Source organism: Drosophila biarmipes, chromosome 3R, assembly GCF_025231255.1.
Source record: "Drosophila biarmipes strain raj3 chromosome 3R, RU_DBia_V1.1, whole genome shotgun sequence".
Taxonomy (NCBI): domain Eukaryota; kingdom Metazoa; phylum Arthropoda; class Insecta; order Diptera; family Drosophilidae; genus Drosophila; species Drosophila biarmipes.
In genome coordinates, this window is record NC_066616.1 from 15,604,232 (window position 1) to 15,627,702 (window position 23,471).

General features: G+C 40.4%; 1 protein-coding gene across 6 annotated transcripts in view; it reads right to left on the reverse strand.

The window, feature by feature from the left end:
• LOC108031335 (maternal protein pumilio) overlaps nucleotides 1–23,471 on the reverse strand; it is a 182,518-nt gene that overhangs the window by 5,261 nt on the left and 153,786 nt on the right. For all 6 annotated transcript variants that reach the window (XM_050889328.1, XM_044091373.2, XM_044091378.2 and 3 more), the window contains 2 exons: nucleotides 6,640–7,101; nucleotides 5,576–5,792 (listed from right to left, as the gene is read on the reverse strand). In XM_050889328.1, coding sequence (XP_050745285.1) covers nucleotides 5,576–5,792; nucleotides 6,640–7,101 — 679 coding nt within the window. The remainder of the gene's footprint in view (nucleotides 1–5,575; nucleotides 5,793–6,639; nucleotides 7,102–23,471) is intronic.

The window sequence follows — 23,471 nt, forward strand, 5'->3', positions numbered from 1 at the left end:
ACCACCCACCGACCTTTCTCTCGACATTTAAATGACTCGCAGTTTTAATGCGTTTTCACTTTCTTTTTTCTCCTCATTGTGCAGAAGGAGCGACGAGCGGGACGGACGTGTGCATAATGTGCACGTGTGTGCATTTATTATTCATAAAATCATTACATTAAGCTAAGGACGAGCGGCACAGTGTCGTCTCCCGCCTGCCGTCTCCCTCTTCTCGTCTAGAGTCCTCCCTTTCTATTTGCGGAACGTGTGCATAAACCACAGAATGTCGCCTGCAATAAACTTGGCGTCTTTTAATGCCACCCACCGCCCACGCGAGAGCAGCCATGTATCCACATGCACAGGGAAAACAAATACTACATTTAATTCTTGGCTAAAATAAAATAAATACAAAAATATTTAAAATATATAATGAATATAAACAACATTTAATAAATATATCTAGGATTCCTATTTGTTTGTTCTCGCAAAATGCAAATAAATATTTTATATAATATAGAAAATAGAAAATATTAAAATACAAAATAATAAAATCCTTTAAACATTAAAATCAGGGATAATTTTTTGTTTTTATTAATTTTTGAATAAATTCTTCTTTTATTTTTGATCTTGTCAATAACTTTCATTTAAAATATAAATAAATGTCAAGATTTCCATTAAGTTATAATTTCTACAACCATTTAATCTCTTCTGTTCAAATCTGTATCTTTTTCCAAGTATATTTATATAGTCATATTTTCACAGTGTGCTACATGCCTGCAGTTTCATTTGGCAAAGTGTCTCCCAAATGGAGGACTGCTCTCACACCAAGTTGATTTGAGCTGAGACAGACAGACGTTGGTGGGGCAGCCCCTGAATTAGTGGATGTGGGTGGGGGTGGAAACAGGGCCACCATCTATGCATCCCCAAAATACCTCCCACCACCACCCCGCACAAATTGCATGAATAATTCCCTTTTAAATTGTGCAACTACACGCACCTAACCGAAACCCAAAACCCAAACCCAGCCAAACGCAGGCCCAGAAAATAAAGCGAACAGACAGAAAACATACGCCCCCCGAAAACCTCCCCCCGGAAAAACATTTTCGTGGATGCAAATTGTTTGTGTTTTTCCGCCGTCTGTATTTGAAATTTTGTCTTTCCCTTTCTACGCTTTCTCCGCCGGAGAATGGCGCCAAATTAGTTGCAATTTAAATGCAAGAATTACAAACTTTGGACCGCCTCTCCCGCTGGCTGTCATTAAACTAAGCATTTCATTCGGGATTTCCCATTTGCTGCAGGAACTTTTAGTTGTTTCCGCGGCAATTAAGTTCGAGCAACTGTTGCAGACAGATAAAAATTAAACCTGAACTTCTTAATTTAAATTGCGTTTTATTGCAAATATCAATCTGCGTTAGTTTAGTTTATTTAAAAGTGTAATACTAAATGAATTAAAATGCAATTTATGTTGTTTTATTCATTTTCCTAGCATTAAAAAAAACCTTGCCTTTTTCTTAAATTTTTTAATATAAACAGATATTGGTAAGTCGAAAGCACTTAAAGAGCCGCGGAGTTAATTACTGGTTTAACGTGTAAATCTCATTAAAATGTTACTTTCACTATTGCCTCAGTTTGTGCTCTTTTTTTGCCAATTCAATTTGAGTTGCGACACGCATACGCCGTGTGGCACACATCATTGAGACTTTCATTAAGCGTAAAGTGCACACACGACAGCCCAGCAACACCTCCCGGCGCCGCAGCAAGTGTCAACCGTGCTGCCTGCTGCATGTGATCCACCCAGATCCTTCTGCTCCACCCATTAACCCCTTATATCCCCCTATGACCCCCACATCCCCGACATGTTCCTGCTGCTGTAAGCCAGCATAGCAATTGATATTTTACAAAATAAACGAATTCATTTGCACAAAAGGCTGCCGCAGAAGGCGGGATGAGTGCTGGCGGAGGATAAAGCAGCTGGCTGGCAGGAGGAACAATGTGCTGCATTGTATGCAGAGTGGTTTCGGTGGCGGGGTGGCTTCGGTGGGTGGGTGGTGCAGCACCCCTGTGTTGTGATGCAATCACATGTTGCCAACATGCGAAAGGTGTACATAATAATTTAGCAGCCAAAGGAGGATGTTCCCGCTGCTATTGCTTCTGCTCCTGATGCTTCTGGAGCTCCGGAGACTGCCCCTGCTCTTCCACCCCCATTGTGTTCAAGGCAATGCCCAAAATGGGTTTGGCGGTTGCAAAGTCAAGCAGCTTTCCGTTTTCCATTTTCCTTTTTCCCTTAACCACTCCTCCCTCCTGCCAGTCCAGTTGCCACATGCCCCATGCCCCTCCCAGCCAGGCCAAGGCGCATTAACGTTTGTGATTGCAGCTTGTCTCTGACGCAGAAGGGGATTCGTTCAACTGCATCCCCTGCAACCCGCTGTTCTCCTTCAGGCAGCCACTTAAAACAATATAATCTCCATTAAAAAGCCTTTTTGACATTGCACACAGTCAGGCAGGCGGCAGACAAGCAGACAGATAGTCAACTAGCATGGGGGTGGCTAACGACAGAGGGTGTTCACTGTACTCGTACAGCATCGATTGCACAACATAATGAGTGGGCCGCCCGCCTGCTGCAGTTGTTAGTGGGGATTTGTGCCAGCGGAGGACAAACTGTGGGCGCCATGTGCTAATTGTAATTGAGATGCGAATGCGCAAGTGGAAGTGGTTACACTGGGGCAAAAATGTCATCGCTCACTAGTTTGTAGCTATTAGTATTTATATATTTATTTATAGTATGTATATTTTTTGTGGCATAAAGTTTATGAATTTTGAATTTTTATAATTTTAAACATATTATTTTTTTAGTATGGTTCGTTTAAATTTAGTGTTAGAGTTTAGTGTTAGGTTATATCAACAAGTAATATTTGATTTCTAGAGCGAATAGTTCACTCTTGAAACTCCCAATTTTTCGCAGTGCAACTAATCCAAATTGGTGGAACGGCACATGCAGGTGGATCTGTGAATGTGGCACACTCCTCGAGAGACCCTCAGCCTAATCACCTGGCATCATCACGGTGCTCCACGCAAAGCATGTCAGGACTTGACTTGCGGTCTCGAGAACGGCTTGCAATCGATTGAGCAGTAGTTTCCACCACTCGAATCCGAAATGGATTACATAATGGATTACATAACTTGAGGACCTGTAAGCGGATCGCAGCTCTTAAAGCCGCCTCGGATCAGAAAGTGCAACATTTTAAACAACAGGGAAAAATTGAAAAAAAGGAAATTAAAATGCGTAATCACTCATACGTCATGTGGAACAACACACAGTGTGTGCAAGAAGAGAAAACTGGAAACTTCATTAAACTGCCATATGAGGCAAAATGAATTAACGACATAATAATGCCCAGCTCCCAGCCATCCGACGGATTCGACTTCCATATTCCGGGAAATTCGTTCCGTTAATGGAAAGAGCATTTTTGCATGTGGTTGGGAAATGAAAAAAAAAAAACAAAAAACTGAAACAAAAAACGGTAGGTGGAAAGCGTAATAATTGATTTCTCCTGATTGTTAATGGAGTTAATGGAGCTGTCCACGTCCAGTGTCAGTATCTCTCCCCCTTCTCTTCCTGTGTATTTGGAGTTTAAGAAACTTTAACATTTTCCCTGTAAACGCAGTTAAAGTTTATGCAAAATGGAAAATCTGTGTTTTGGCAAACACTCCTGTGCAAAACTTTGAACAAGATGAGAAGGCTATATCTTTTCTACTTAAACTTCGAACGCACAGAGTGAAAACTTTCATTGCCTTACTGCAGTTATTAATTGTAATTTGAAATTCTATAAATCCACAACAATTGTAGCAACAACAATGAAATATAAGCCATCGTCAACATTTTCCTTCTGGCATTTTGTAGATATTCCCATGGCAAATAGTTGTTTCGGCACTCACAAACACACGGACAAATTTTGCAAGGATAAGAAGCAACATTGAAAGCTTTTCCTATGAATTTCGTTTAGAAAAGGGGATATCGATTATTATTTTATTTATCGATTTTTTCGATAAAACGTTTATTTAAATTTATATGATATCTATAAGCTATATTTATTTTTCTAGATCTTTTATAATTTTGTCCCACTTTCTAAATATTTGCAATGCATGGAACTGTCAGTTTTACTGTTGCAATTTGAATCGTTTTCGGAACCCATTCTTTATTTCTGCTTTTCGACTACATAGGGCTTTTCCCCAACTCATCGCGTTACGTTTAAAGTTGCATGAGTCAGTCGTCAGGAGTTCTGCTGTAGCTGTCGTTGTTGTTTTAGTTGCATTATAGTTGAAGTTGAGAGCCGAAGTTGCCGGAGCATTGGCAATAATAGCATTTTGCGTGCTGGCATGCAATTGTTGCTAGTTCTCTCCTCGATGGCTCTTCTGTGCATTAGATATGTATGAAAAACAGGGAAATTTACTGACACAAGCAGTTGGTTTTCATGGCTTTCCATGGTGTAGTAGTGCATTCTCGACTAGGTAATGCTAGATTCATGTATGCCCTGTAATTGTTACTTGGGGAGCTCTAAATATTTATCTTGGGGAATAAATACAAAGGCTCTTTAAGCTAGCATGTTTAAACACAAGGACAAACCCTTTTGTTTCCCTAAGCTAATATGCTTTACAATTCGAAATGTAGAGCAGCACAGCACGCAGTGTAATCGAAATGAAAGTTTGAAATTATAAATTACATGAATATTATTATTCCTTAGCCTGGCAATGGAGCTGACAAGTTAGAATGACTACGCCCCTTGTCACCCAACATTCTATTATTATTATTACCATTCAGACACATATTCAAAGGCATTTTGCAAGCTCGAAAATTTGCTATTTACGAGCAGAGATCCTTTGAGTACAAAGAGAATTGTTAGATAAACAGAGATTAATGGCTGTACAGCGTACATACAAACATATGAGGGGGAGTGAGTTTTATTGGGGATGTTGATGAGAGTGTGTGCCACATTTTACACTAATTACAGTTTTTGTCACTGCACACTGGGCGAAATAAATGATTAGTCTGCAGGGTATTGATAACTGCAGAGCCTGTATAATATTATGATAAAAATTTCGATGAAAGGACTAACATTAATCATTAATATTTTATAATATTATTAATATTATTATTTTATTTAAAGTAAGATATAAATATATTTAAACAGAAATATAACAACATTGAATAAATACATTTTAAAGAAATTGATATGTTAAGCCGAACTAAACAAAACTCTCTTTCTAATAATGATTCCTACTCAAGTTGTGCTGGAAAGTCTATCAAAATATTAGTCATATGCCATGTAAACCACTTAAATAATTTTCAACAAAATCACATATTTTAAAGGAAATGCGAAACCAATTAAAAACCATAACAATCGGTTTACAAATTACTCATACGCCTGTTGTGCTGCATGGCACAAACGTGTTAAATATTACTTGACCTCTTTCCATTGTTTAATTTGATTCTAAAAACCTTCGAATTCATTTAAGCTTCACCAAAAAATCCTCATTCCTTATATTATACATAAATCGCTGTTCCACCACGTTGCGAGTGATATGTGAGAGCACTTACCTCCGACACTGGAGCCATTCTGCTGCGAGTAGAGATTCTGTTGGGCCGTCTGCGGCTGCGGTTGGTACAGCTGTGGGCCCTGCGGGGGCGGGGGACCGGCGCGGGTGGCGCCCGGGGGCACCAGCACGGGGGCGGGGCTGACCAGGCGCATGGGCGTCCCGGTGCGGGGTCCTCCCATCAGCAAGGAGCCCGTGTGATCGAGGAAGGCCGGGATGACCTGCAGCACACCGTAATTTACACGATTCGGATTCGGATTTCGTTTTTGTACAAGGGTTAGAGTGTGGTTTCGTTTTTTTTGTAGTTTGTTGGTTATGTAAGCGTGTTGTTGATGATGTAAGTGTAAAAAAGAGAAAAAAAGAGAGACAGAGCATAAATATACAACGTTTTAGGTCCAATTAACTAGTTATGATTACAATTACAAGGGAAGCTTTACAATTATTCTACACTTTTTAATTTACACATATACAAGAAACAATGCTCGGAGGTAAACAAAATTTGTTATATTTTATCATTTTGTGTTTATAAAATACTTGTTTGGTTTCAAACTTGCTCGCTAGAATCATAAACATTTATAACTTTACTCAATTATGGTCTTGTACAAAAAAGTATCTCGAAAAAATAATCTCACACTTAATCGGACATTTAATAATTAAAGGGTTTCACTCTTTTTTAGCTTCTCTAATTCAATTAAAGTTTAATAGTTGCTGAAGTTAAAAAAATATTTGTATTTCAGTCCCAAGCAATGTAAAATCTATAATTCGATTAGTGTTGTTAACTATTCAAGCCTTTGAATTGAGTGGTTGGTTTAGGAAGGTTCAACTTAGTTCCTGGAATAGGTAAAATATCTACTTTAACTTGCAGCGCTGTTGCTGTGACCGCGACTGTAGAGCCTTTGTCACAATCAAGTGACACCTGTCATATGTACACCTATGTGCACCCATGAACGCATAGTATATGTACACCGTATGCTCTATTGTGTCCGACAGCTAGCTGTGCGGAGTGATAATGGCCCGGCTATACCGGCCACCCTGGGAATGGGATTGGGATATGGGCATATGTCTCACCTGATACGGCTGATTCTCGGCACCCTGCTGCGAGGGGGTGAGGGGGCGGCGCGGCTGCGTTCCCTGTTGCGGAATCAAATTGCCCGGATACATGCCCCAGGGCGCTACCCCGTAGTACTGCGGCATCTGGGCGGCGGCAATCATGCCCATATAGGGGGCAGCCTCCTGGCCCGGATTGATGACGTAGGGCGTGGCCTGCTGGGCGGCATAGGCCGCATTTTGCGCCTGCTGGGCGGCCAGAAACTGTTGCGACGCGGCCGCCATCTGCATCTGTTGCTGCTGTTGTTGCTGCTGCTGTTGCTGCTGCTGCTGCGACTGTTGCAGCGAGCCGTTGGGCACGGGGGCAGCGCCCACCGCCGCCGCAGCACTCGCTGCCGATGTGGCAGCTGCTGCGGCTGCTGCTGCGGCCGCTGCATTTGTGGCAACTGCTGCAAGGCCCGGATTCTGCGAGCGGAACAGTTGCTGCGGGGGAGAAGATGGAAAGGAGGGCGGTGAGTTAGTTATCAGGTCATCGGCTTAATTGCAATCATTCAAAATGATCGGAGAGTGCTTAAGGTGTAAGTACCCCGAGTTGCTTGAATACTAAAGTACTATTTCGATTAAATCTTTTAATCTTTTATATTATTAGTTAAACGAATTCAACTTTTGAACCATTACGTTTTATTATTTCTGCCAAAATACTAATTTTATTGCATGGAAAAATAAAATGTTGGTCTTTGACCAAAAAACGATTTTTTTCTTTGACCTTTTTTGGTGTAACTAAATAAAAATGGTCAAAACCCAAAGGATGATCAGATTTATAGAGCTAACAAGATACATAATTGATTGCAATCGATTATTGGCTGAGACCAAAAAAAAAAAAAATAAAATTTTTTAGGTCTCAATGCCTATTGATTGTAAATTTAATAACGAGTTCAACAAGATATGACATTCCATTTTCGGACCATTAATTTTGTTTTGCCGCCCAAAATTCGGATTATTTTAGGGATCCAAAATAAAGAATTCAGTTTTTTGTCCAAAAACCATATTTTTCTTTAACCTTTTTTGGTGTAACTTGGTCAAAAATGATCCGAATCGCACAAGATGAACAGATTTATACAGCTAAAAAAATATATAATACATTGCAATAATTTTTTAGACAATTCTAAAAAATAAAAATTTTTGCAAATTTTCACTTTTTTTACAAGCAAAGCATCGTCTTTTTTACGAAATTTGGCCAAAAATAAAATTTTTTAGGTTTGAGTGCCAATTTATTATACATTTTTCCACGAGTTCAACAAGGTAAGACATTCCATTTTTGGACTATAACTTCTATTGTTTCGGACAAAATACTGATTATTTTTGGGTAAAAAATGGAAGCTTAAGTTTTTTTGTCAAAAAATTGATACGTATATTTCTTGGTTGTTCTTTGTAAGTTTTTATACCTGTACCTAACAACAAATGCCCGTCTTCTTAGCTGTAATTCCTGTTGCTATGGAATTAGTCTTGGTTAACATGAACCTCTGGCTTAATAAACCGTCACTATAAGTCATATCAAGTAACCGCCCCGTTGCCATAAGGACTTCTTTCAATCGTAAAAACTCGACAGCATCCGCTGGTGTTTTTCTAGCACATTCACACACGTGTACGGGTAACATGATAAAGTGTTTTCAATTGGAAAATTAAATCAAATCCAATCAAATCGTATCAGCATGCAGTATGCAGAAAAGCGAGTGGAATAACAAGGAGCTGGAAACGCATGACTGAGTGTTTTGTTTCTCCATTTCCCCGTACGCTACATCTCCTTTTTTATGCCTTGTCTTTTGCGATGTGGCCATATCATCACCAGGAGCAGGAAAAACAGGAGAGGAGTAGAAACTACATCCGTAAACTGCGTTGTAATGGTAGAAAGTGCTTAAGTTGCTTAAGGACAAAAATCTAGTTATTATCTTTTAATAGTAATAGTTCTAATATTAGGCCAGAACTTTAAAGAACTCCTTAACTGAAAGCAAACTGACATAAGTTATACCTTCTACTGCCCTGTTTTCGCCGTTTTCCACTCCCTTTGATGTTGCAAAGGAATTAATGCCTTTTCCCTTGGAATCCCACGAATGTGGAATATTCCCCAGGAAAGTCAGATTGCAGACTGTACTTTGGCATAAATTTGCAGTCCCCTCGGACGCACCTGTTAGACGTACACGAGGAGCACAAGGCTATATGCATAAGGGCTTCAGGACCCCCTTTCCTCCCATAAAGACAGTACTCCCTCGACAGAGTCTCCTGTCAATTGTTTACATGGCGAATTGAAGGGAAAACAAAGCGAAGTTGAGGAAACCAACTGGGATAAAATTAACATTAAGCCAAGAGTGCAAAGGAAAAAGAAATCAATGTGAATTATTGATGAATGGTGCAGGGCAGCGGAGAGCAACAGGGAAAATAAAACCAAGCCAAGCTGAGGAAAAAGGCCAAATAAAACTGAAACGTGGCAGTACAAAGTAATAATAACACGCAAAAGTTTTGGAAAAACAACGGAACACGAACCCGGGACACGAGGTTTCCACGCCAAATGTGAAAATGGGGAAATGTGGCGAAGACGAAGGCGATAAAAAGCAAATATCATGGCCTGCATACTTTTGGGCGCGTGATGCGTGAGAACAGCACTCAGGATTCGGAATTCGGGATGATTCGGGAAGTCGGGGCGTCAGGATTCAGGATCCGGGACTCTCGGTGCGGCCCACGAGCATGAAATAATAATCAGAAGCCAAATAAGCGTTGAAATCTGAGCCATCGGTTGCCATGGCCCCCCAAAAGTACCCCCATCTCCCATTTGGCAGCTTCTTTTCCAGTTCCTCCCTTTACGATTATTAAAACGAAATTGAAAACAAAGGGAAAGTGAGTGAAACTGGAGAAGGGACGACGAGCTGTTCAAAGAGAGTTGGAGAACTTATGTAATTTCACGCCCGTAAAGTATGCAATGCTTTGATTTAGTTGCCCAGTGACGTAAGTGCTGCGCCCAAGGCTTCCCCTTCTCCCTTAGCACTGGAAAAATATTCAACCATTTAGTTACAGAGGGTTTTTTTCCTTAACTTACCATAAGAGATTTTAAATGAATTTTCAAGAAGAAGTAAATATTATTTGATCTCTTTTACAGTTCAGCTTCCTTTGCGTTCCTCGTTACTAAAGCCTTCTTGGATGCGACTTTAATGGCCCTATAAGTTTACATTCCCACTACCCTACTGCAATACCCTGTGATTTATGCAAATGGCCGGGTCAGTGGCAAATTTACGATCCGCACATGACACACTCGAGTTATTGTCCTTAGGCTAACATTACTCAGGACCAGGGAATTATGGGAATTATGGGGCAAGGATTGGTAGTTCAAGACCAGCAGCGAGCAGGATTGGCAACAAGTGCGAGAAGAGGGGGTAAGCCAGCAGCGAAATTATGGAAAATACTGGCCAAGTTTCCCGGTGTCGTGTGGCTCCCGTTTCGCATTCTCTGATATTTTCCACAATACCCCAGCCCGGCCAGGTTTTAAGAATTTTTCAGGCATTCCGAACCCTGCGCTCTGACATTTTTATTTCATTTCATTTGCACATTACAGGGCTGGCAGGGGGAGCGTGCTTAATAAGCTCCCTGGTGTACAATTTTCAGCGCTCGACTCGTAATGGAAATTATAGCTGATGTCATACACAGGGGAAATGCCCTGACTGGGGTCGCGTTTCCACGGCTCTTACTATCTCCTGCACAGGGAGAAATTAAATAAGACCATATGCCAATGGAAATATTAGGGAATGTTTTTGACTGTCAGAAAATACCAGTGAAGAGATGACTTATCAAGAGTCCCCCAGAAATCTATGGGATATTTATGTGCATAAAAGCAATCGTTATATTTTATAGATGCATTCTTAAATATTCAGAACTTTAAAATAACTTTTAAGATGTCCAAAAGTATACAAAAATCGGTTCATCTCGTAATGTAACATGTTCTCTTTCACAGCATACTTTTAGGACCCTTCAAAAAGATTTGATTATACCAAAATATCTACTGGAGCCCAATAGTTTTAGGAATAAGAATAATAAATCAAGAAGAATGCCATTTATTTTAAGTTTAATTTGCAGACTATAAACTTTTTTCCCCGTGTACTTCCCCTCTGGTTCGTGTTTCAGTTTCAGTTCTGTGACGCCCTGCGAGTGAAAGTGAGTCAACTAACTGTGGCAATATGCCCGCCCACTAGCCCCACCCAACTTGTTGCAAGTGGGTCGCCAGAAGCGGGAGTTCCGTGGAGTTGAGGGCGGCGGTGGCGGCTTTTAATGTTGCCTTCGGCTTCTGCCTGAGTGGATTAGTTAGTTGGGAGTAAGCAGGAGCAGCAGCAGCAGGTGGGGCGCACTCAGCTAGTTGATTTATAATTATGGTCGGGTAAAAACGCAAAAAAAATAAGGTAAGGTAAGGGGTGCAGGAAAACAGCAGTGGCAACAGAAACAGCAACAGCAGAAAGGCAAACAAAGCGCTCGAGGACCTGGGTAAACTGGCTAACTGCCTACCTCACCTTGTCTGCGGAAAAGCCGGAAAGTTTCAAGTGGCATATATACAAAGTTGTTCGGCTTGATTTGCTGCAATTGGAGTGTTTTCTGTTTCTATTTCGGTCTGTATTTTCCCTTTTTCCGTTTTCCACCATTTGACATAGTTTTTTGTTGTTGCGAGTGACGGAAATTTGGTTTCGGGGAAAGCCGGGAGGAGTTGGTATAATTATTTCGAATTAGTTTTCGCATTTTTGTCCCAGAAGTTTTTCTGTGGTTGCTTTTGTGTGGATAATTGAAGTTTTATTACATTAGCTTGAAGAATTTATAGTTCAATCTTTAAATCTGAATAATAAGAGTTCCCTTTAAAATATCCTTTACGTTTTATTACTTTTCCTGGAGCTGCAAAATCTGGTAGTTTTCTACTGGCCACTTTGATTTTATTTCTATTTTTTCAATTTCCTGTGCGCAACTTGAACTTCTTACTCAAGTAAGCTCACTTTCCCAGCTGCTGACTTGAGATGACTGTCATTACTCAATCTCAATGTCTCCGAATGGATGACTCCACCCCATCAGCTCTGCTTCGTCCTTTTTGCAGGACGCTCATGAGTTGGCAACTACTTCAGCTGAGCTGCTGCGCTTTAATTAAATATCAATTACGCAGCCAACCCTCCGCACCAGCTCAAGCTGAAAAGCAATCAATTAAGTGTACTCCTCGAGGAAGTGTCCATTTCCCTCCCCCAATTTCCCGCCCCAAAAAGGGGGTTCCCTTTATTTTCCCCATCTGCATAGCCGAGCTGAATGAGTGCAACTCAAATATTTGTAGTCTGTGCTAAGGCGCAATAAAAACAGAACGCAAATTGAATATGAATGATGGAGGAGCAGTTAAGCTTGGCTGGGAAACAAAAAAAAGGTTGGGGGTTCGAGGGTCACCCCTTCGCTAATGAAAGGACAGGCAGCGACAGTTTAGGGGGCCGCAAAAGGGGTGGTTAGTGTGTGGGTGCTGACCCTGGTGGGCCCTCTTGCCCAAACGACTTGTAAACAAAATTAATGCCACAAACAAACATTAGCGCACTTTCGGCGTGTTCTGTTCGCGTTGTGTGTGGCTCATTAGGCAACCACCCACTTGGCCAGCCACCCACAAGAAGTGGCCTTCAGGGGATGGGGAAAGAGGTGGGAAAAGCGCGGATAAATTTGGGAAAAGGGCGGAGAGTTGGTTCCCAAACGGGGGGTCATTCCGAGCTGACCATTAAACCGAATTACTTAATGACCACACGCATGTGCTTTTAATGCCTACTTTTAGGCTCGGGACACACCCACATGTGCACTGAGAAAAAATGTGGATCAAGATCTTAAATCCAAAAGTTTTAATTTTTAATAGGATACTGTATATGTTGAAGAAGTGTTTTTTGCTTTAAATGATTAAGGCGTTCGATTTATTTAATAATATGATAGCTTAGAAATTTGGTGAAACATGGCCTTGATAATTCTCATTTTAAAGAATAGTGCTCTAGTTAGAGCATAAGTTTTTTTGCATTTTTGACAGTGCACTTAGTTTGACTTGCTTTAATTTGAGCTTCAGCATTCTTTCTGTGCTGCTGTGTGCGTGATTGCTGTTTGTATATTGCTTTTTAATTTTCCTCGTTACTCGCAATTCCCAACGTGGAACGTGAGCCACAAAAGAAAAGCCGCGGCGAGGAGGAGGAAAATGAGGAAGGAAAAGGGGAGTGAGCACAAAAAGAGGCGGAGTCGCCAACAACATTGTAGTTTCTATTTACGCCTCGACTTTGCCATATATTTCATAAGTTCCGTGAAACTTTATTCCTGCCGCCTTTTCTTTCCCCTGCAACCTTGCAGGAAGAATTTCATATTGCCCCCGTTTTCCGGTCCTCCCATAAATTCCAGCCACTCAAGGACACCGGGGCGTGAAAGGAGTAATGAAAAATAGGTTAAGCCAGCTTATGTTACTCTACTCCATAATGAAAAGTTCAGAAATCGATGACAAACTTATCCGGAGGGGACTTTGGGAATATACAGAGGGGGAATTACTCGTAGTTTTGCGAAACTCTGGCCCAGCCAGTTTACCAAGAAAGTTATTAAAGCTTTTGTTAGAAATAAATATAAACCTCCCCTGTTAACACCTAAAATCGCACAAAATCTCACATTTTAAAACATTAAAATCCCCTCTTGATGTTAACTCCACCTCGCTCTCTCTGGACCAAATTTACTATGCATAAGTAGGAGATTTCATGGCCATTTTATTCCCCCAACCCAGGAGAACTGATTGTGTTGAAATCCAAACCACTAAAGAACCCAGCAACCACCGAAATGCGCTCCATTTCCTTGGCAGTGTTATTTTATTAATGAAATTACGCAATTTCCTTTTTACGTTTGCCTCGGTTCGGAGTTCACTTTGGCTTTTCTTTATTTAATGATGACGCACAGGAGTGGAAATCGCGAGAGAATGTTCGGCAAATGTGACCTTAATTTGTGCAGCGGTAAATACAATGTTGATATATGGATTGGCATAAAAAGAGTGGAGTCTTCATTTACATGAAGAGCACATTTAAAGTAAAATATGGCCGAATGCCGCAGGACAAGAGTTCGATAAGCGGGGGGCAGTCGGTGGTGTGAGGATTTCAAAGGACGCTGCAAATTACCACAAAGGGAAGAAGCCTCTGGATTTCCCCCGCCCAACGAATCAGACATAAAAATATCTGAGGCAAATGAAGCCATAAATGCGCAATCACGGAATTACATGGAATGTAAAAGGGAGTCCCGCCATGGCCAAAGTGTTTATTTATGCAGTTTTTATTTCAGCAACTTCTCGCCGGTCAAGCATTGCGCATACGCAACGTAGTCCGCTGGCCGAGGGAAAGTCGCAGAGGAACTTTCGCTGCTGTCAAGTTTAATTGCCTTGCAAATTGCCATGGGAGCGGAGTAGTAAAACCATGCAGATCCCTTTGAATTTCATAACAAATTGCTGCAAATTGAAGCGAGTTCTTTCGCTCTTTTCGCTCGCCTTTGTCTTGTGCCAGTGGAAAAGTTTGACTTCTTGCCGGAAAACCGCCGCCCATTAAAACTATTTGCCGTAACAAACAGCAAAAAGAGGGGAAAGGGAAAGGGATGGAGAAAAATCCAACGAGCGAGAAGAAAATTCCTGTGTGTGTGGCAAACATTTTCGGGTGGCTTGTGGGTGGGTTGGCTTTCAGCGGCCAACTTTGATTGTCTGGCCAGCTTTGTTGCATTCTTTGGGGGCGCACACAACTATTTGCCCAACTATTAGAAAGTCAATTAGGTTTTTTCACGCCCCGTTCGGGGATTTTGGAAAGTGTAAGCTGAACGCAGCCCTTTAAGGAAGGGGTTCTGCTATTTAAGCACCCTGGTTGATTGAATAAAGCCCCGGCGCTTTGGGACATGAATGCACGTAATTTCAATTAAAATCTGGCACTCGGAGAAGCCAGACACCTGCAATGACGTGGGTGGACGACAACAACAATTTTCCCGGGCCTTTCCAGTCCGATTGTCCCGTTCGACAATTGCTTTCTGATGGCCGGAAAAATTGCGCTGACAGCATTTCAACCGAAAAATAGAGTTTTGGGGGGCAATGAATTGGCCTGTTCCAGAAATTGCCCGCTCACAGAGACAAAGAAGGGCTTGAATTCATTGTCAGAGTTTAATCATTGAATTTTTAATTAATTGGGGTATTTTTGTTTCATTTCTCTGTGTGATTTAAAATTATATTTACTGGAGTTCAATTAATCTTAATGCTTTAATATTATTCTTAAATTTATTGGCGGCTAGATTTTTTGAAACCCCTCTTTAATGGAACTTGGCCCGCTTTAATTGCCTTTCTCCTGTCATATTATACCCCACTTATTTGCTTTTGATACTGCAGAAAACCACTTCGATTGGCCTCATTCTCGATTCATTTGCACACTTCCCGAATACGTGACTTCTCGGGAATCAACAATTCAACGACTGGTAGCACTTCCTCCTTTTGGCTCCACAAACTTGCTATTAATTGACAGGAATGCCCCCGTTTCCACTCCTTTTCATCAGTAGCAGGGACTACGACTACTGCCATATTTTTATGATTGCTACGTGCTCAGCGTCTTAAATTCAATTTCATGCTCGACTTGCCTCTCAAATTAACTGAAAATCATTAATTGCTAAGCAAACCAACAATGGTTATTTGGATGGAGAGTGGACAGAAAGAGGCCCCACCGCTCTTTCGGGATACAACACACAGGACTTGTCTGTTCGTCCTTGTTTGCTTTGGCCTTCGGTGTTGCTGCCTGCTGCCTCTGCTGCTAATTGCCGGTAAATTAGTTTCTATTTGCAAATTAAATAACCCACACCACTCAGTGCCACACCACGTACAGTGGAAACTGTCAAACTCTTTGATTGACCGCCCGTCTGCAGCATTTTCAAATTGAATTTCCATTTCAGTGGCCACTTTCCCAGTGGCCGGTGGAAATCTGCTTAAAGTTGCGCATTAAGCTTGTGGCTTCGTGTGTCCTCCGCCGGTGAAAAAGTAAACAGAAAGCAGGCGGAAAAAGCGCAAGTAACACGGGGCCACGCCCCCTTACTGGCAGCCCCTTAAAGCCCTCCCCCCATTACAGCGATTCTGGCTCCTTGGTTGTGGGACAAAAATCGATAGCCTGATTTTCAACGGCAAAAAGCAAACAAAAGACAAACACACACGTACTCACATCCCGACCAGGACGAAGGAGGGAGCAGCATTTCCTGTCTTGACCCCCGATCCCCACCCACCCTTCAGGGCCTCTCGTTTTTCCGTGTGTTTGAACTAGTCGACGGCCACAAAAGTAGGCAACGTTTTGCTAGCATTCGCATCTACACCACAGAGCAAGAAAATCCTTAAGATTTCCCAGAAATTAAACTAAACTTGGATCTTGGATTAAATTAAACTTGGATCTCTGAACGTATCTTAAGAGTTTATCTGTTTATCTGGGAGTATTTTCAGTAAGATACTTGCTTTCTTATTTGTAAAAGGGTTTGTGGCGAGTTTGAATTTTTAAATATAAGGATTAAGAAATATTATTGTACTCGTCTGACTTTAAAAATATATTTTGAAATATATGAAGAACTTCGTTTTTAATATATATCTAGAGCTATATAATTTATTTCGTATATTGAATGGAATACCTTAATATAAGTTTAGCTTACAAGCTTTGTTTATAAGTGCTATGTTTTTAATATCCTACGTACATTTTTCAAAAATATTTCCCCATTTTTCCGGTGCACTTGCCGTGCGCACCCTGCCGCACCATACATTTTTAATGTGTGCCCCAGCGTTCTTTAGGATTCCAGCCCTGTCTAGGACATAATGAGTGAGCTGGCAGTTGCATTGCCTCCCTGCGCCCCGCTCCTGCCACGCCACTGCCTTTTGAATGCCATTTTGTGGGCGTGTTGTCGTCTATAGGCGGGGAATTTCGCATTTAGAAAAGCGTACGAAGACCATGAGAAAAATTCATGAAGGGGCCTCAAGGAGAGGGCGGCTGTAAGGGGAGGTCACAGCTAAATGAAATTAAGCTGCCATATGTGGTGGGGAAATGGCTGTGTGCCCGCCCGTCTCTTTCGCTCCCTCTCTGGCTGTCCTTTTCTCAGAAAAAGAAAACTAAACCCGACTACTGTGGGTGAGTGAAGCATAAAATGCTATTAGATAAAAGTTTGTGTTGGTCTGCAAAGACTTTAAGGCATTTCTGTATGAAATGTAAAATTTACATAGACAAGCCTTTGGAGAAAAAACCAAATTTACATAGGAAAAGCTGAAGTTAATGAGCTGACCTAGTAAATTGATCAATGTATTAACATAAAGTGAGCAAAAACCATCGTGCATTCCCATTTTATTCAATTATTTGCTCTACCTTCATTAACTTTAGTGCAACGTTGATAGCAAATCGATATCTCCCATTACCATCTATGTGCCCGACCTTTTCACCCCCTCATTTGGCGGAGTGTGCAGGTGTTTGATCATACAGTGACAGACACCTAATGAATTATTGGTTATTTTTGCCCCCATTTTATTTCCTAATCGCAGGCAACCTCAACACCAACTCCCCACAAATTTCATGGCCCTTTCATTTCGGGGCCACTAATAAAACCAAAAATGAACGCATTTCCATATTCATTGATTTTCTGTCACGTTATCGGGCAAACATTTCAGAGGTTTATTAACCAAACAGGTCGAACTGCCGCGACAGCGAACTATTAATGCCGGAAAAGTATCAAACATAAATCAACATGGAACTACTGCCCATAAAAGCCACAGAACAGTGTCAATCAAGGGGAAATATACTTCCATATTCCTCTTGGCACCCTTTTTAAGTGGGTGTATGGAATGTATTTAAAAACCATTTAAGAATTTATTTTCCACCTCTTTTCGTTTATTTTTTGGGGCAGAAAGTTTAGCTCACTCATTCTTTTTTATCACACCCAAGGAAAAGCAGGTGAAAATGTCAACGACAATTGCCAACGCCAGGTGGCGTTGTTAAGGGTGGGAGAACAACAAAAACAGCAGCTAAAACAACTAAAGCAACAACAAGGGCAATAACAGTAGCAACATCAACAACATTTGCATAAATTTCGAGCCACGTTTGGTGGGAAAAGTTTTCGCTGAAAGTGATTTACACGGGCATGAGGCAACGCGGGGAGGAATTTTCCACCGACCCGCCAACATTTTCCTGCCTCCAAGCTCAGGCTTTTCCATCGTTTGTTCCTTAAGTTCAGTTTAACTTTGCTATAAACTTTTGTCACGCCCCCTCTTCCCATTGCCACGCCCCCAGGCACAGGCGTTTCACTTGGCGCCTCAGTTAGCAGGTAGGTTTCCGTTTTTTTTTTCCTTATTTTTTGTTTTATTTTTATTAACCACATTAGTTGATTTTTGTCACGCGAAAAGTTGCCTTCACTAAAATTTGATTTATGGAAATTTCCTTCACACTGTAGTCATTGTGGCCTCCACCTTTTCTCCCAGTGTGTTGCATATTTTAACAGTTTATTTATTTAGTGGCAAGACCAACTCCCGTTTCTACATACATAATATATAATTTTCCTTCTGATTTTTCTGTGGCTCTGAACAAAAGCATTTAGTTATTGTAATTTGCCTTGATTTGGTGGTGGCTGCTTTAATGGGTGGTTTTTTTTGAGGGTGGTGCGTTTAAGTCAGGTGTGCGTGAGCTTGATTTAATGACCCCAGGCATTTTTATTTATTTACTTCGCTGGAATTTTGTCAACAATTTGTTTGATTTGATTGCTTGGGTAATGAGGGAGAGTGATAGAGCGGAATAAGGGTAGACTTTAAGGACACAGAAACTTAAAGATACTTTTAACAATGTTATGCGAATTTATTTATAGTCGAACTAAAACTTGCTTTCAAATAAAATGTTTACCAAAATTCCATTTTGCAGATCATACCATAAACAAAAGATACTCCGCGAGTGATTTCAGTTTCCCCACTCACACATCGATAAAGTTAAAGGACTTTGCCGCCTTATCCACTCCCAATACTTTGGGACCCTCTAACCCACACAAGTGCGAATGGCCAGTGAATGTCATAAACTTTGATTTCCTTTTATTGCCACACACTCACACCACTTCGTGGTGGCTAATCCAAAATGGCTGCCATAACAGAAATCGGAGAGCTTCGGAGTTTTTAGCTGAAATTTTTATGAGACCGCAACACGCAGGCGGACAACAAAAAACAGAAAAAACTAGGGAAAACAACTAAAATCGGACTGCGACTACTGTTTAATTTGTAAAAAAATCTATACACATAGAAATGTGCACAATGTACAGGGAGTTTGCACAATCCATTTGGACTGTGGCCGCTCCTCTCTTGTTGGGAACTTGAAAAATGTTCCAAATGTTGCATGTCGTCGGGCCCCGGAGTAGTTTCTTTTTCGTTATATTTATTTTTACTTTCGCATTCGCATTAAATGCCATGCATTGGCCTATGATGGCATTTCCATGTTGATTCGGTAAGCCTGCAGTATGAGCGTGGGTGGCAACCCTGCCAGTGGGCCAGGGGCAAACCAGTGGGCTTGTAACGGGCATTTTATGGATCTGCGCCATTTTTGGCTTTAACCTTTTTATTTTTATTTATTTTTTTATTTGTCCCAACTACCCAAAGCGGCCAAAGCTTGTTAAATTTTTCATTTATCAGACGGAACGAACAATGTTTTTTACAAACATATGTATTGAAGGCAACTCTGGGGTACTTACAACTTTTTGCAGAACAGTGTCAAGGGGATTGGTAGGGGCAACACTTACCTAAAAAGAGAGTTAAGAATAAAAAATTCGAATTAAGAAAAGATTTATGGATTGTATATTCAAATTTTTCAAGAGGTGTATTGCGTGTTTAAAAGATATTACATAAATGAAAATAACGATTATTTTTCGATAAATCAAAAATCAATAGAAAACCATTTATTTTCGATTATAAAGAGCCGATTACCACACCATCACATGCCCACAAATTGCCAACTAATTCCAGCGCAAATCATTCGATTACAAATAAAACTTGAGCTGGGACAAATTGATTTATCAGTCAGGTCATCGTTCGCCCAACCAAAGCGCCCTTTCTAACCCCTCAATAATCGTATGCAAATTATGATGCGCTTAATTTGGGATCATGGGACCGGACCTCGTCTCCCCGTGCCCCGCCGTACTCCCCAGATAATTGGCAAAGTTTGAACTTTAATTAAAATTGAAAATTGTGTTTCTATTTCAGAATCAGAAAGCCCCTCGTCCGCCCGCTGTCTGCTGGGCTTCATTCTACTATATTTCTACCCATATTCCATTCCTGTCTGACCTGACCGGAGGCAGAACAGCTGCGATAACTTGTGGAATGGCTTGTGCAGAAGGGGTGAAAACCGGAATTGTTTTCGGATTTGCGCAAATGTTTTGTCACTGTGCTAAATGCAAACTTCAATTAGTTTGCCCGGTGGTTCGGTGGTCCACTCAGATTTAGTTGGGCTTACACTGATTCCCAGAACCGAAAGCCAGAGCAGAACAGCCAGCATATTTCAGGCTAAAATCGTTTGGCATATTGACAGGCGCATAATTAACACTATTATCAGCATACGCTCAGAGATATGGCGTTGAGTGCTGCATTTGCCGCATTTCCACAATTTGTTGCAGGCCAAAAACATATTCTGCTGGCCATTAAACTTTGGCCAGGCCCAAAGTTTTGATTGTCATGTCTGTCACAATATATCCAGGGCTTACACATATCTTTGTATTCCGTACTGGTTAACTGCTTTGACTACAAATCATTAAAATCCTTTGCTTGTTATGGACTATAAAAACCAATTTCCTACTTTCAAATGAAAGTCTAACTGCCACACTTGAGCACACAACTTTTCCTAAAGTTTCGCTTCGCTGATATTTCGTGTTGGAAAAAATTGAAAAGTAAACATGGAAAATTAAAAAATCAGAAAAGAGAAGAAAGAGCAAATTAAACTTATTATTCCTGAACGTTGAGCTTTAATTTTTCATGTTTCACGCTTCATAGCCAAGAAAATTGTGCGTAACAACCGACAAAGAAAGATAATTGTGAAAAGTATGAAGTAAATATAATTTCAGCAAGGCGTGATAATTTGTCTTTGCGGCTGGGAAGTTCATATAATGGAAGTTATTTATAAGAAAAAGTCTCGATCATCACTACAGATTCAAAAATATAAAGCCATTTCTCCCATGCTTTAATGTTTGTACAATAAAAACCATAACCGTATCTTGACACTAAATGTAAATGGCTTCGCTTATCGCTGACATATTTTTCCAGCGTTTAAAATGACATTTTAAACGAATAAAAAACAGAGGAGATCTTTTTACCGGGTTTATTAACACTTGCTGATGTGCCACGCCCTAACACTCCCCGCCCCACTTTGCCCCTTTTAATTTACAACAAATGGTTGTTGCGGCGGTGTTTGTCAATACAATCGAATTACATTTACATTAGTGAGCACTTTTTTCCGCGTGTTTGGCAAAACTCATATTAAATATTTAATTAGTTCCAATGAAATTGATTGCATTAGTCGCGCGCTGTTCGATGCGGCTAAAATGTGCTTTATTGTTAATGAACTTTGTAAACTTTTCGGACGGTCTGCGGGTTGTTTGGCCATTTGAAAATTCTAAATATTGTGGGAGTTTTGGACAAGTTGCCAAAGGACACAAAGTGCCATGGCCAGAGTTCTATCAATATGTGTGGGTGTGAGTGGGTTATAAATTAAATTTTATTAAGGCTATAATTTCAAATGGCAAATACAAATGGAGAGGGATTTTATAACTGTTGAAAATAATGCCAAAATATAAAATAGAAAATATTCAGGCTGTTCGAGAATGACTTCATCACACTTTCTCGACATATTTTTCTTGGCAATCGAATGGTCTTTCGTATAAATACTTATTTATGCTTCTTATGAAGATTTACAGACTTAAAAGCAAAAGAAAACTATGCACAAAGATTTTTAACAAACCAGTCCATTCCAATTAACTCGTTAAACAAAAAAGTGGGGAAAATTTAAGTAGCAGAAGAACCTCTGGTGCCATGAAAAACCTGTGACCAGCATAAAATACCGGAAACGGAAGGCAGAAGAGGAGCACATAATGCCACTTAATTAGGAAACACACAGCGCACAACACATGCTTAATGCACATAAAGCCCAGAAGTAAAGTGAAAAAGGGTAAAACAAAGGGAGAGTCAAGTGAAATTTCGCGCAGAAAAATTCGCCGCAAATCAAGAGCAACGAAAAAGTCAAGAAAAATTAAAAACTGGCACACAAACTGGGAAAACCGAGAGCACCGAAAAAGTGGGTCAACTACTGCGTTACCCATTATCCACACACACAGATACACACTCACACACACACACACACTCGGCTTTAATGTCATTTGCATTTTTTCCATTGCCTAGCCAAGTGGGCAGAGTGAGTATGCTGAGTTTATTCCCTTCTTTTACTTGATTTAATTGTGCATAAATATTTTCGCATTGCTTTTGCATGCAAATTAGTAGAGGCAATAAGAAAAAACGTAGAACAAACTTTGATGCGATGTTAGCGACTCATGTGTGTGTCTCAAATGCAATTTACTTGTGTTTATAGTTGGGATTTTCCCGGGCAGAGACCTTATTTGCATTACTAGGAATCAGTAGAGATCTGGAGAGGACTTAGAACGCAAATACATAACTTAATATTTATGATTATTAAAATGATAACTAGAATGAAAATAAAAATAAAGGGCCCTTTATAATATACATTTTCTTTTAAGTTGTTCTAGAACATTTCTTTTTGAAAAGCCCTGAAGCAAAAGTAGTAGAAATATTTAATTTGCTGTTGCAAAACCATTTATATATTTTATTTGCATAAGCCTCTTAGCCAAAAAATGTGCTACAATTAATGGTCTTAGCAAAACGAAAATAAAACCGTCTAGCTTCTATTTCAAAACCCCTCCCATTTCCCCCCCGGTGCAATGCAATGCAATAGAGTAGCAAATTAAATGCAGTGACAAATTACACAAATTGCAAGTGCAACTGCAACTGCAACTGCACCGGGAATTGCACTCTAAATTCGAAACTGCCAAATGCTGCAATTGCAACAAATTGCAAATGCATTTTAATTGCAATTCGCATCGTTTGCCACTGCAACAATTTACATTCCCAAATAGTTTATTTTCCTGTTTCTTTTTTTATTTGCTGGCCAAATCGAAAAGCGAAAACAAAACTAAATGGTAATGTAAAGTTTAATGCTGCTGGTGAATCGGGTTCGGTATTTCCCCATATATATAGAACAACCCCTGGAGGACACATCCTCTTTTTGGTGGGACAAGACTAACGAGCAGTATTGTTGTTGATGACGACAATGATTAGATGCGATAATGCAAATGAGTCAACAACATGGAGTCCTTGGATTGCCTTCTCCTGTTGATGTTGATGATGATGACCATCAGGCTGCTGCGGCTGCCATCGCCGAAAAAATTTGCATTCCAATGATACATGTCCCGCCAAAACAATGGAGTTCAGAATAATAGAAAAAGGGATGATATTTATGTGAAATATCAAAGAATCCTATGTATCAAATAAGTTTATTTGGTAAAGGCGTATTTATTAGTTTAAGAGCTGTTGAGTACTCTAGAAAGACTTTGATTTTATAAGGTGCTTTAACTTAAAATGAACTGAAAGTCCTGATTTTTGCAACCTCTTCTCCAGGGACATCTTAGCCTTGGTTTTTATGCCATATTATTGTGACCGTAGCTGTATACAATGAGATTTATATACATAGATGCAGGGACTCTACGTGTGGGCGTGTCGGATG